The following is a 15,090-nucleotide window of genomic DNA, read 5'->3' as shown; positions in this document are numbered from 1 at the left end:
AGGATCACGCCACTGCACTCCAGCCTAGGTGAGAGAATGAGACTCTATCTTCCAAAATAAAAAGGAAGAATGGATGGAAGGAAGAAGGAAGAAAAGAAAAAAATACTATACCTCAACAGTCCTACGGTTTTGTTTAAAGACCTAAGATAAATTAACATCACAATTTATAGCCAATGCTTATAAAGAGAGACAAGAGTTTTATGTTTTATCTTGGTAGGAAGGTAGGGCAACATAAATTACTTTTTATTCTTACTTTATGCTGTGGAATGAATGTGTAAACCAAGAATCCAAGAATTAAAATGTCCATGTCTTCAATAATGAAACAACACTATTATATATAATAATACACAGTTAAATATATTAAATACATATAAAATATAAAGATTTCAAAACACTAAAAACATTGTCTTAGTTATTAAATAATAGGAGAAACTAAGCACGTCTATCAAGCAATAAAAAAGAAAAAGCCAGCTAGATGCAGAGGCTTACACCTGTAATCCCAGTACATTGGGAAGCCAAGGTGAGAGGATTGCGTGAGGCTAGGAGTTTGAGACCAGCCTGGGCAACACTTGTGAGACCTCATCTCTACAAAAAAAAAAGAAAATCAAAAATCAAAAAATTAGCCAAGCATGGTGGCGTGTGACTGCTCCTTGGGAGGTTAAAGTGGATGAATCAACTAAACCCAAGAGGCGAGGCTGCAGTGAGCTGTGATCATGTCACTGCACTCCATTCTGGGTGACAGAATAAGAATCCGACGGACGGAAGGAAGGAAGGAAGGAAGGAAGGAAGGAAGGAAGGAAGGAAGGAGGGAGGGAGGGAGGGAAGGAGGGAAGGAAGGGAAGGAAGGGAAGGAAGGGAAGGAAGGGAAGAAAGGAAGAAAGGAAGGAAGGAAGGAAGGAAGGAAGGAAGGAAGGAAGGAAGGAAGGAAGGAAGGAAGGAAGGAAGGAAGAAAGAAAAAGAAAGAAAGAAAGAAAGAAAGAAAGAAAGAAAGAAAGAAAGAAAGAAAGAAAGAAAGAAAGAAAAAGAAAAAGTCACTAAAAGGCTGAATAAAATCTGGAACATTCAGTGACAATCAAACATGCTAAAAGCCAACAATCTGAAAACAATACTCTTGGAATAATCAAGATCTATAAATACTTTAATGCATTCTAAGCACTAGGTTCTGCAATAGCTAACACTATTTATAGCACTTACTATTGCCAGACACTGTTCTAAGGGCTTACATAATCATTTAATTCACACTATGTGCTATTATTGTCCCACTTTATAGCTAAAGAAACCCAGGGAGACAGAGGTTAAGTAACATGCCCAACATCATAGTTAGTAAGCAGCAGAAGCAACTGAAGCAGCAATTGAACTCAATCAATCTGGCTCCTAGTCATATGTTATAACAGTTCCTTTTTATACAAGAGTGTAAGAAAAAAATCTGTAACATTTGATAGTAATAGGTCACAGAACTGGGGCATTCAATACTTAACCATTTATGACAATCTTAAAAATAATGTCATCAGAGGAAAAAAACTAAAATATGGGTTACTTCCTTGAACAAATATCGTAATTATACATAGCAATTATATAACAATGCTAGGCAACAAAGATAATCTCTCTTAAGAACACATACTCTAAGATTTATGCTTTAAAAATATAAGATATTTCCAAATCAGAAGCACATAAAATGGGAGATAGTCTTCTACCTGAACACTCCTGACTCTTTCTCCAAGAGCAAAACTCAGGAATACAAGCCAACATCTCTAAACCCACAGCTGCTAAGGGAAGGTGAAACACTAGCTTTTATTTGGGAGAAAAGGATAGAGAGGGGTTTTTTTTTGTTTTTGAAATTTAAGCAAAAGCCACAATAGGTTTTCTTTCAAATTGAATTATTTACACAGAGTTCTAAGGAGTATTGACATAATACAGTATTCAGCAATGATAATCATAAACGTAATAACCTGATCATAATTATTTGTGCTAAACAACTGACCAGACACTATAAGGTGAACACATATGCATTTATGCACACATTCACACAAACACATACACAATCTATACCTAAGACATCACCAAGTCTCAAGATATTAATCAGAGAAAAATAAACCATACTGCTTTACTGTCAAATTTCATTTAGAAAAGAGAAGTTAGAGAGGATGCCACTTCTATGGGAGCTTTTCTCAGTACACACTAATAAAAACACCAACTTGTTTTCTATCTATGGCAGTTGGAGTCTCACTCTGTCGCCCAGTCTGGAGTGCAGTGGCATGCCCACGGCCCACAGCCTTGACCTACTGGGCTCAGGCGATCCTTCCGCCTCAGCCTTCCAAGTAGCTGGAACTACAGGCACGCACCACCACACCCAGCTAATTTTTTAATTTATTGTAGAGATGAAGTCTCGCCAAGTTGTCCAGGCTGGTCTCGAACCTGTGGGCTCGGGCAATCCTCACCTTGGCCTCCCAAAATGCTGGAACTATAAGCGTGAGTCACTGTGCCCAGCCAGCACTCTACAATTTATCATCCATTTTCAAATCTCCTGACACTCCAATGCTGTATATTACAACATCTACTCCATGGTTTGTAGTCTTTGGAAATATGTACAGTTTCATTAAGGGCCAATTCTGGCCTGGGACTTTCAAAGGATGAGAAGAAGTTCCAGGAAGAAGAAACAGCACAACAATGAAAAGCAAAGCTAAGCTAGTGAGTGAGGCAGACTGGAGCATCAAACCAAGGTTGGAAGCCACAGATGAGGAAGCTGGAGAAGGAAGGCAGACACAGATTGTGAGAGGCCCTGCATGACATGTCAAGGAGCTCAGATTCTGTACCTTAACTAACAGGAAACCAGCCCTGAATCTAAAGCAAGAACATAGCATTGTTAGATTTGCATTTTTTAAAGATTACTACGGACATAAGGAAAATGAATTTCAAAAGGTCAAGACTGGAAGTGAGGAAGTGATAATATAGACGAATGGAAAAACCCAGACAAGAAATATCTGGAAGAAAAATTTAGAAGGGAGATAAAGAGAGGGGGAGAGTCTAAAATCACTCTCAGATTGTTAGCTTAAACAGCTGAGTATATGAGAAGATAGGGAATGTAGAAAAACTAAGTGTTCAGAGCTGTATCCATTACACCTAGAATAAAGCCTAGCCAGTGGCAGCTGCTCACTAAAAATCTGTTGAATTTGTTGAATTAATGAATGTGCAAGCAGGCATTTAGAGAGAAGTATCAAGCACAGGGGAGATGTCAAGTCTAGGGATACAGCACTGGAGTGATCAGCACGCTGATGGCAGTTACAACAGGAGAGTAAATGTAATTGCGTAAAAGGCAGAAGGGTGGAGCTAGAAGCACTCTTTCATTTTTAAAGGGCAGATAAGGAAGAACACTATCAAGAAACTGGCAAACAGCATGCGTGCAAAAGAAGAACGGATCATGAGAAAAAGGAAAATAAAAACAAAGAGTAGTAAACAATATCACAGGCAGCAGAAAAGTATTCTAAGATAAATAAGAACTGGAAAGTGTATTGGATTTGGCAAAGCAAAGGTCAACGACAGCCTTGCCAGAGAAGAGATGGCAAACTGTAGGTGACTGAGGAAGGCAGGGAAGAGTTTAAGTCAACCCTAAAGAGGCCAGGCTGTGAAAAGAGAAGGGATCATGGAAAAAGAGAAGTTTCCTTTTTTCAAGGGGAAATATTTAACTATGTTTAGAATGAAAAGAAGCCGGGAGAAAGGAATAGGCTGAAGATATAGGAAAGTGAAAACAAAACTGACAGAATATGGTTCTGGAAGTGATGGAAGGATATGAGAATGATATTATTAAGACAGGAAGCAGGACTGGCCTTGAAAGAGTCAGGATGAAACTGGAGGAAGGTAAGGTTCAACAGAAATGTGTAAGAATCGGAGAGTGCTGGAGTGTGGGGAGACAGAAAGAGAATGCACGGCTACAGGGCCTCAATTTCAGAAATAAGGTACATCAGATTAAGGCAAGATCTGTAAACTGAGAAGAGCAAATAAATGGGATAATTACAAAATGAACAGCAAAGGGAGTCTTAATAAAGACAAAGAAAGGGATGTAGAAAAATTAGTAAGAGCCATATAAATTAGACAAAATGGAAAAAACAAAAATATATCAAGATATGAATAGAAAAATAGGAGAGGAACAAATTGATAATCTACTAAAGGAATACTACTAGTAAGTACAAATTAAAATTGGAAAATTGTTTTATTCTAATAATCAAAAGAATAACATTTATCCAAGTGGGAGGATCACCTGAGGCCAGGAATTTGAGATCAGCCTGGGAAACATGGCAAGACTCTGTCTTTACAAAAACTTTTTTAAAAAATTAGTCAGGTGTGGTGACTCATGTCTATAGTCCCAACTATTTGGGAGACTCCCCTGCATCTGGGAGTTTGAGATTACAGTGAGCAATGACAGCACTGCGGCATGGGTAAGACCCCAAAGAAAGAAAGGAAAAGAAAGGAAAAGAAAGGAAAGAAAGGAAAGAAAGGGAAGAAGGGGAAGGAGGGAAAGAAAGGGGGAGAGGGAGAGGAAGGAAGAGAGAAAGGGAGGAAATGGTATATACATAAAAATTACAAAAGAATTGAGTCAGAATGTTGTTTTTTTCTTTTGTTTCTCTCCAAACATTAGTTCTGACTACTTTCTATTATTTACAAAGACATTTGAAAAACTGGACCTGACATAGTACATGAAGTAAACTGTAAATTATAGAAATGTCACACTAATTGACAATAGACTCTAAAATCATTGGCTGAGAATTAATTAGTAGTAAAATAATAGTTTGATTGCTTATTATTGGCCAGGTCTTATTTATATGCTTCCATATGTTATTAAGTGTTGTTGCTGTAGTTGTTTTCCAGTTGAGGTCTCACTCTGTCATCCAGGCTGGAGTGCAGTGGAACGCAGAAAAAGGTTAAGTGTTCGGAGCTGTATCCATAACACTTAATCACAGTTCACCACAGCCTTGACCTCCTGTGCTCAGGCTTTCCTTCTGCCTCAGCCTCCCAAGTAACTGGGACTACAGGCACGTGCCACATTTGGCTAATGTTTTGATTTTTTTTGAGATGAGGTCTTAACTATGTTGCCTACGCTGATCTCGAACTACTAGGCTCAGGCAATTTCACCTCACCCTCCCTAAAATGATGGGATTACAGGCATGATCCACTGCGCCCAATCTGTTATTAAGTTTTTAATTCTCATAACAATTCTATCAGGTAAATAATAAAATACCCATTTTGCTGATGAGGAAACAGAGGCACAGAGTGGTTGAATAAATTTGCCCAAGGTCACACAACTAGGAAGAGGCAAAACTTGGGTTCCACCCTGCAATCTAATTTCAGAGCCAGAGCTCATAAACACCATACATACAGTCAAGGCCTTCTGAAACGGCCTGGCTGTATATCACTGTCACAGCATCACCTTGTAGGGACTATCATCTCTCAGTTAAAAGCCACATCTCTGAGATGAAGCCTCTTCATGTGTTCTGTCATTATTAGCTGCTGTAGTAATAGTTCCTAACTCGCCATGTAAAAGAGGGCTTCCCTAGCATACTCTCATAAACTCATTTCTATAGGCAGCTGGGAGACTTAACTGCATCCATGCTAACACACAGAACCCAGAGCTGACGCTTTTGGCATCCACATGATTTACTAATTATGGAAAAAACAAAACTGAAAAAAAGCCCAGAAATGTTCATTCCAGAGAACAGACTACAAGTTGTATCACATATCCCTATGCTTATCATAAATACTCCCATCTCACACAAAAACATAAAAATTTCTCAAATTTACTTTCAGTAAGCTCCCTTAGATGGGTATAATAAATGCTCATGAAAAAGTAAACATATGCCAAAGTTCTCAGGAAGCCACATAAGTAAATAACTTTAGTGTGCCCTTCCCCCATCTTGGCCTAAATCAAACGCTTCAGCAAGTTTCTCCAATTCTTCTATTAGTGTTCACAGAATATGAATAATACACATCTTTAAAAGGAATAAAAACATATAGAAATCCCTTGTAATTTTTATCCTACCTAATATTACTTGATTTCAGATGCTCCTCTGATTTCAAGTTTCCGGTCCTCATCTGGGACTTACATGAAACGTTTTCTCCCACAATGACTATCTGCAAGAACATCCAATTTCTCATAAGGTAGAATGGTTTAAGACATTCTAGATAGAGGAGAGGAGGAAAATATGAGTTAACCCACAACAACAGAGAACCACCATGAAGAAAATTTATTTTCTCTTTATTTGAAGTGATTTAATGTGAAAAGCAAGGAAAAATATCAAAACCTCTTTCCTTTTTGTATTGTTTCTTAGAATACACATTTATAAATTGTTTTTATGTATTTCTAATATAGTCTAGTTTTAGATCAAAATTTCATCCTAATCCTTGTGCCTGAAAGATGAGCGATCTCTACAGGACACAGATACTGGTTACCCAGCAGGGTTTTTGGAGGACCAGGGTAAGAATGACCTGCAGAACACAGAAGCAGATGGGCTCCTTACTGAAGGAAAAACATGAAAAGCAAACTACAATTACAGGTAGTATGAATAATGCTTACATTCTAAGATCTGCGGGGGAAATGCCAGTTTTTTAGATTTTTATTCATCCACTGAACAAATATTTGGTCATTTTTAAATGCTAGATACAGTGTTAAGGACTGAGTGTACAATGATTAAAACACACACACTGTACATTAAAATCTAATGTAGAGACAGACCAACAAGGAGAGGAGGCAGTGGTTAAAATCATCGGCTTGGTAGTAGTCACACTGTCTCATTTCAAGGGTATGCCAGGGAGTAAGTCAGGCCACAGGAAAAACATAACACAGTTTCTTAGAGACTTCAATTATTAAAAGATTTGAATGGAGTAAGTTATTATATTGGGTATTGATCATTGCTTACATTTATAATTATTATGTGCCAGATACTATGCTGAAAGTTCTATACGCATGATCTTGTAGAATGGAGTATAATAGTGTCTTGTATTCAACTGCCCGGGTTCAAACCAAGTTCTGTCACTTATTAGCTGTATAATCTTATGTGAATTACTTCTCTATGCCCCAGTTGTGTTAGAAGATGGAGATAATAAAAGTACCTACCTCAATGAGGTGTTTTGAGGATTAAATGAGGTAACAGAAGTAAAGCACTTAGAATTGTTTCTTGGTAAGCCCTTAAAAAACGTTAGTCGTTATTGTCATTGTTTATAATTATTACTCTTCTCAGCGATCCTAAAATGTAAATGCTATTATTATGCTCATTCTATAAACTGGGAAACTGAAACTAGGAATTCACACTAATCAAATCTAGAACAGAACACAAAATTTTTCAAAATTCTTAACAATAAAATACAATTTCAGAGAAATTACAAGCATGTAGCAGGTCTATGTGGACTTTGCCACCATACTTCCAAAGCATGTATTCAGTCTCCTGTGACTTTAGTTGCATTTCAGTGGAAAATACTAAGAAAATACTTCATGATAAAACCCAAGTTCCTTAGCACATATCAAGTTCCACCATTTTCCACTTTGCAATAAACCTAGATAATTTGCTGTTCTGCCCTCAGTATCCTTATTCATGCTCACCTGAAATACTTTCCTATTTCCCTCCTTGTCTGGCTAACCCCTTTTTAAATTCTAAAACTCATTAACTCCTATAAGAGCCTTTTGGTTGAGTACCCAATACAGCTTAATGCCCACTTCTACAACTGGACCCATAGACTAAAAATAACTATAAAATAACTTTTTCTCCTTGTTTTAAAATTTATTTAAAAGTTAACTGACTGCTTTAAGCAAAAACAAAACACACACGTTTGGGAACTTAAAACAAATGTAGAAGATGTTGACAATAATAGTACCAACAAAAGTAGTGGAAAAGGGAAGTACTATACTGTTGTAACCTTTTATGCTATATATAAAATAATATAGGGATACATAATGTAAATACCAGAGCAACCAAAACAACAAAAAAAGTGAGACATAGCTAACAAATAATGGAGAGAAAACAAAACCAGGAACAGATGAAGAAAAGTAGATAAATCAACAATTTGGAGATTTTTTAAAACTCCCTTTCAGTAACTAATAGAAAAAGTAGGCAGGAAGCCAGTAAAGTTAGACCAACACTGTCAACTAAACAGATCTAGTTGGCATTTACAGAACATTTTACCCAACAAAGAAAATACACATTCTTTGTAAGTGCACATGGAACATTCACCAAGATAGGCCACAAAACAACTCTTTGGAAATCTAAAAGAACTAAAAATCTCAGAACTACAAATCAATGCAGAAAAACAGGTGGAATTTGTTTTCTAAATTGAAGAATAAAGTTATCTGATTCCTCAAATATCTAGGATCGAAACAAACATTTCTAATAATCAAAGGTCAAAGAAGAAATCACAAGAGAAATTTAAAAATATTTTGAATAGAATGAAAATGGAAACATACAAACATTCAAAGCAGTGTATGGTGCAATAAAAGCAGTGCTAGGGACAAGTATTTATAACTTTAAATGCTTTTCTGGAAGTAGAAAAGTATAGAAGCCTTGATCTAAGCATCTACCTTAAGAAGCTATAAAAAAGAACATATCAAACCCAATAAAGTAGAAGGAAATAATGAAAAGCAGAAAACAAAGATACAGAAAATAAGTGAAAGCCAAAAGCTGATTCTTTGCAAAGATCTGTATCAAACTCTCCAAACTGATCTATATTTGTAATAAAATTGCAAACAAAATCCAAGCAGGCTGTTTTTGGTAGAAACTGGCAGGCTGATTTTAAAATTTATCTGGAAATGAAAGCACCTAGCATAGCTAAAACAATTCTCAAAAGAACAAAATGAGATAATTTATACTGTAAGATTTCAAAACTTACTATAGAGTTGTGGTAATCAAGACAGCATAGTATCAATATAATGACAGAAATATAGATCAGTGGGACAGAAAAGAGGTCAGAAATAAACTCATCTATTTATATATTTATGTATTTGTGGGTGTGTACATGTATAGCCAACTGATTTTTGACAGAGGTGCCAATGGGGAAAAATAATTTCCTAAACAAATAGTGCTGGGAAAACTGGGTGAAAATTTAAAAATTGGAAAAAAAAATTAACCTCAAACAATATTCAAAATTAATCCAAAAAGATCACATACTTGATCTATACGATTTCTAGAAGAAAACTAAGCAGTAAATTTTTACTGCCTACTCTGGTTTGAATGATTGTCTCCCCCCAGCCTCCCACACCCATATTCATGTTGAAACTTAATCCTCAATACAGGAGTGCCAAGAGGCAGGGTCTTTAGGAGGTGGTTAGGCCTTTAGGGCTGTGCCCTCGTGAATGAGATTAGTGCTACACAAAACGGCTGGAGAGAACTAGCAGGGCCCTTTTTTTGTCCTTCCATTCCTTCTGCCCTGTGGGGACATGGCAGTCTTCCCTTCCAAGAGGCAGCAACAAGATGCCCTCTTGGAAGCAGAGATCCAGCACTTACCAGACACGGAATCTGTCAGCACCTTAACCTTGGACTTCCTAGCCTCTGCAACTGTGAGAAATATATCTCTGTTGCTTATAAATGACCCATTCTCAGGCGTTTTATTATAGCAAGATCAATGGACCAAGACACTGGTTCATGGTAGATAAAGAATTCCTAGATAAGATTTAACAAAAGGGTATGAGGCAGCGGGAGGGGGCAAAAAAAAAAAGGAAAAGAAAAAAATTAATAAATTTAATTCATCAATATTGAAAGCTTTTGTTCCTCAAGACAGATTAAGAAGTTGAAAAGGCAAGCCACAAACTGGGAGATACATATATGTGTATGTATAAATGTGTGCATATTTATATAAGTACACATTACATATATATGTATGTACCTGTGTGTATATAGATATGTACCTGTGTGTATATAGATGTGTGTATATTGTGAATGTAAATCTTTTATACACACACACACACACACACACACACACACACACAGAGAACTTACATACCATATATGGGGGGGACGCCCATGAGAGAGAAACACACAAAGATTTTCATCCAAAAATATACATACATGCACACACAAACCAAGAGAAATGAAAACGAACACAAAACATTTCTAGTTTTGATTTACAATAGCAAAAAACTAGAAATTCAAAGTTTCATTAGAACCTCTGAATGGATAAACAAAATGTGATATATTCATACAATGGAATACTATTCAGCAGTAAACAGGAAGGAACTACTGATGTGTACAACAATGTGGTTTAATTGCTCAGCATATTTTATGCCAAGCAAAAGAACAGACACAAAAGAGTAACATACTGTACTATACCACTTATGAAGTTCTTGGACAAGCAAACATGATAGTGATAAAAATCAAAATAATGACTGCCTGAAGCACAGAGGGTTAAATAGTCAGGGTACATGGCAAAAGAGAGAACAGTTCAGGAATCTGGGTATGCTTTATATCTCGATTAAGGTGTAGGTACAGGGGTACACATTTGTCAAAATTCTTAACTATACATTTGAAATAAATACATTTTATTATACAGAGAGATAATATGCTTAAAAACAGTGTCTGCTTAATCTAATCAGAATGCATTATCAGCGTATGCATACAAAGCATATTCTATTTTCATAATAAAGACTGGAAGATGTGAACAGTAGTGGTGGTGATTTAATGTTACCAAATTTTTAAATCTCAGTGTTCTAATTTTATTCAATGAACATATACATTTTTAACCCTAAAAGGTTATTAAAATAAACTATCAGTCTCCTATAAGCCAATTTTAAAATACTATATATCTACAATGCTTCCTGCATAGAAAATTTTTATAGGTGAAACTAATTTCTACAAAATAAATGCAGCTTTATATTAAATCTGTTGAAGCCCAAAGCATAGCATGTACTCCAGTTCTTCACCCTAAGAAAATTTCCCTTAATCTTGCTATTCCCATCAAGCATTCATCTTTCTTGCAGCTAAACTTTAGGAAAAGACAACATATAGCTGCTAGCTTCACTTTCTGATCACCTAGTCATCTTTAAACTTGCAATTAGATTTCCTATCACTATAGTAAATATTCTCAAGTGTTAACAGGGACCTTCCTTAGCTGGGTGTCGTGCCTGTAACCCCAGCACTTTGGGAGGCTGAGGCAGGAGGAATGCCTGAATCCACAGGTTCGAGACCAACCTTGGCAACATGGCGAGACCTCTTCCATACAATAAATTTTAACAACTAGGCAGGCATGGTGGCACATGCCTGTAGTTCCAGCACCTTGGAAGGATGAAGCAGAAGTATTGCTGGAGCCCAGCAGGTCGAGGCTGTGGTGGCCAAAAGCATGTCACTGCACTCTAGCCTGGGAGACAGAGTGAGACTCTGACTCCAAAAAAAAAAATAAAAAAAAAGACCTTCCTTGACCAATCTAGGAGCTTTTCTCATTCCTCATACTTCGGGCCAACTCCAGTTTCTGATTCAGCAGTTCTGAGACAGGGCTCAAGAATCTGTGTTTCTAACAAGTTCCCAGGTGATGCTGATAATGCTGGTCTGGCGGCCACACTTTGCAAACTATTGTATTGTATTAGAGTAATCCCTTCATTAAAACTTTTCTACTCACTTCACTTAGTTTTTCCTGGTCCCTCCCACCTTTTTCATAGGTTATTGCTTGTTCCTTCTTTCTCCTTCCACCTGAATACCTAGAGTATCAAAGTCATTGAGAATGGAAGTTATCTTTATTATCAGTTGGTTCCTGTTCCCCAAAGAGCTGGTCCTTATACTCTTATAAGTCTATAATTCTTTCCCAATTTATACTCTTATACTTCTATAATTCTTTCAAGTCTCACCATTATTGAAGACAACTGCAAAGTCAGTTATTTTCAACCCAGCTCAGGCCACAGTCCCTTTCTAATTGCCTATTAGCATCTCACCACAGACATTCATTAAATATTCCCTTCAACATCCATACTTTATTAACCATTTCCATTAAAAGTGCTAATATTTCTCCAAGGCCATTTCAACTGATCATCAACAAATTTCTTCCCTCTCACTCACACACAAGTAACTAGTCACAAACCCTGGAATATCACAATCATTGGTGTTTCTCAGTATCCTGATTCAGACTCTCATTGTCTCTTACATGAATTGTGGCAGTTTACCCCAATGGTGTCCATGATTTCACTTGTACAGAGTTTCCAAATTTATGATACCAAACAATTCTAAAAACATCAACTTCCAGCACAAAAACAAATGAAGCCTAAACTAAGTAGCCTGGCCATTCACATGCCCAAATTTATCTTGCAACCATGTTGCCTTCTCCCTCCCTTCATGAACTATGCTTCAGACACTTCTGACTCTTCTACTATTATATAATTATTATAATATTTGCCAGAATATCCTTCTCTAGTTCACCACAAAATTACTATTTGTAGGTGATGATATATCCTTCATAAAATCTCACATTTTTCTGAGAACACTTCAATTTTGGACTTCTTATGGCAGATACTACATTCTAACATATTATTTCTTCAATTAATCTGTGTTATAATTCTCCCAAACTATGTATTACTTTTCCCTAAATATGTTGAATGAATGTAAACATATTATTTCTAACATATTATTATTTAACATATAATATTAACATATATGTTAGAAATATTATTATTTCTAACATATTATTTCTTCAATTAATCTCTGTGTTATAATTCTCCCAAACTATGTATTACTTTTCCCTAAATATGTTGAATGAATGTAGTTACGATTTGTGTATTTTTTAAAGTATATACTAAATAAAACCACAGGCTAATAAATATGATTTCACCAAAAAAGTTTTTTCAAACACATAAAAATCTTTGAATGGAAACTTCTTATAGTCACTACCTACTGGCCAACTGAAAGACATATGAGTCACTTATGTAATTTTAAGTTTTCTAGTAGCCACAGAAAAAAGTTTTTAAAAAGTGAAATTGGCCAGGAGCAATGGCTCAAGCCTGTAATTTCAGTACTTTGGGAGACTGAGGCGAGAGACTGCCTGAGCCCACGGGTTCGAGATCAACCTGGGCAACATGGTGAGACCTTGTCTCTACAATAAATTTTTTAAAAAATTAGCTGGGTATGGTAGCACGCGCCTATAGGTCCAGAAACTTGGAAGGCTGAAGTGGAAGGATCACCAGAGGCCAGCAGGTCGATGCTGGGGCCACTGCATCACAGCCTGAGCAACCAAGTGAGACTCCAACTCAAAATAAAAAAGTAAAATTAATTTTACTAACATATTTTATTCAACCTAACATATACAAAATACTAGCATTTCAACATGTAATCAACACAAAAATTATAAAGCATTTAAAATTATTTCCATACTGTCAAACTCTATTGTATATTTTACAAATATAGCACCTCAATTCAGTAAATTTTCTCAGATATACTTGACCTATATTTAGATTTCATAAAATTTACTGTTGAAAAGGTAGATTTACATACCCAAGTGGTCCCAAACATACTTAAAAAGTTTTCTAATAATTCAAGTATAAATTTTTAACATTTAAATTAATATACAATGTAAAATTCATGGCCAGGCTCAGTCTGTAATCCCAGCACTTTGGGAGGCCGAGGCAAGTAGATTGTAGGAGTCCGCGGGTTCGAGACCAGCCCAGGCAACTTGGCAAGACATCATCTCTACAATAAATCAAAAAATCAGCTGGATGTGGTAGTAACTACAGGTAGCACACCTGTAGTTCTGGCTGCTTGGAAGGCTGAGGCGGAAGGATCGCCAGAGCCCAGCAGGTCGACGCCGGTGGTCGTGAGCCTGTGTGCCACTGCATTCCAGTCTGGGCAATAAAGTGAGACCCCAACTCAAAATTTAAAAAAAGGTAAAATTCAGTTCCTCGTGCTCAACAGCTAGAGGCAGCTGGTAATTACTATACTTAGTGCAGATAAATAAGCTGTTCATGAGAGGATTGCTTATTTTAACAATATGAGAAGAGATTACACAAAAACTTCTAATTCCTAAAACCACAATGATTTGGGGCACAGGGGAACCTCCAGAGGTGATTACCTTGCTCACAGATATAAACAATTGTAGAATGGAATTAACTACTGATTCCTTCAACAAATATTTAGGGCCTACAATATGTTAGGCACCTTTCCCCCCTGGGATACAGCAGTGAGGAAAGTGCAGAAGTTTCCTAGTCTTGTGAAGCTTATATTCATGATCTCAGTTGTGGGAGGAGGCAACAAGAAACTCAATATATGAAATAATCTAGTGGAGCTATAGCTTGAAATTGCGAGGGTGGGGGGGCTGGGGAACACCCTCTGAGAAAAGCCAAATCCTTCCTTAGGAGGGTGAGGCCTCAACGCAAGCTGCAGGACCTAGGAGTTACAAGTACAACAGCAAGAGTACCCGGTAACCAGCTCTCAGGGAAACTATACTTAGCCACTTCCAAGGTTACTCCACTTGTCCTACCTTGCCCAGCCCAAGCAGGAAAATTCAACAAGAACCTGAGACTGAGGACCAGATCTGGGCAGAGCAGCTAGCTTTTTCTGTATCATATAATTTTTAACACAGCACTTAGCACTCTAGGTATTTTATAGTGCAATGAGTAGAACTAAGTAAATAACTCAGGCCCTGTTTAACTCTGCTGTTTGAACTTTCGTCTCTCTGAATTCAATTTCCTATATGAAAAATAAGGGTTAATTACACTTATTTTGCAGGGTTTCTTTTTTCACTGAAAACATGTAATACATGTGCATAACATTGTGAACACTAAAGCACCATATGAAAAAGAAAAAATAACCAGAAGGTTAAAAAAAAACTTTAAAACATTTTATTTTTCATGGATTGACCCTCAGACGATAAATATGCTATACCACTGGTATAGACCTGGGCTGTCCAATATGGTAGCCATTAGCCACATAAGCACTTGACACACAGTTAGTGGGACTAAGAAACCAAATTTTAAATTTCATTTCCTTTAAATAAATTTAAACAGCCACATTTGGTCAGTGGCTACCATATTGGATAGCACAACTATGTATCGATACCACTGCTGCTGATAACCCACAAAGGGAAAAGAGGAAAGTCTCAAAACCTACCTACCTTTCTCTACCAACTATTTTCATGTCACTA

The 15,090-nt window shown here is 36.8% G+C and overlaps 1 protein-coding gene across 10 annotated transcripts in view; it reads right to left on the bottom strand.

The window, feature by feature from the left end:
• The window catches only part of SMG7 (SMG7, nonsense mediated mRNA decay factor), an 82,276-nt gene that overhangs the window by 49,277 nt on the left and 17,909 nt on the right, over positions 1 to 15,090 (bottom strand). For 3 of the 10 annotated variants that reach the window (XM_021707197.1, XM_021707198.1, XM_021707202.1), the window contains exons 2-3: positions 7,106 to 7,234; positions 6,032 to 6,170 (exon numbers count right to left, since the gene is read on the bottom strand). The exons of 6 other annotated variants lie outside the window; for them this stretch is intronic. In XM_021707197.1, coding sequence (XP_021562872.1) covers positions 6,032 to 6,147 — 116 coding nt within the window. In that variant the 5' untranslated portion in view covers positions 6,148 to 6,170; positions 7,106 to 7,234. The remainder of the gene's footprint in view (positions 1 to 6,031; positions 6,171 to 7,105; positions 7,235 to 15,090) is intronic. One more of the 10 variants, XM_021707199.1, reaches the window with a different exon arrangement.

Source organism: Carlito syrichta, unplaced genomic scaffold (genome assembly GCF_000164805.1).
Source record: "Carlito syrichta isolate Samal-C Ts95f unplaced genomic scaffold, Tarsius_syrichta-2.0.1 Scaffold316427, whole genome shotgun sequence".
Lineage (NCBI taxonomy): Eukaryota > Metazoa > Chordata > Mammalia > Primates > Tarsiidae > Carlito > Carlito syrichta.
This window is presented reverse-complemented; position numbering and strand designations above follow the sequence as displayed.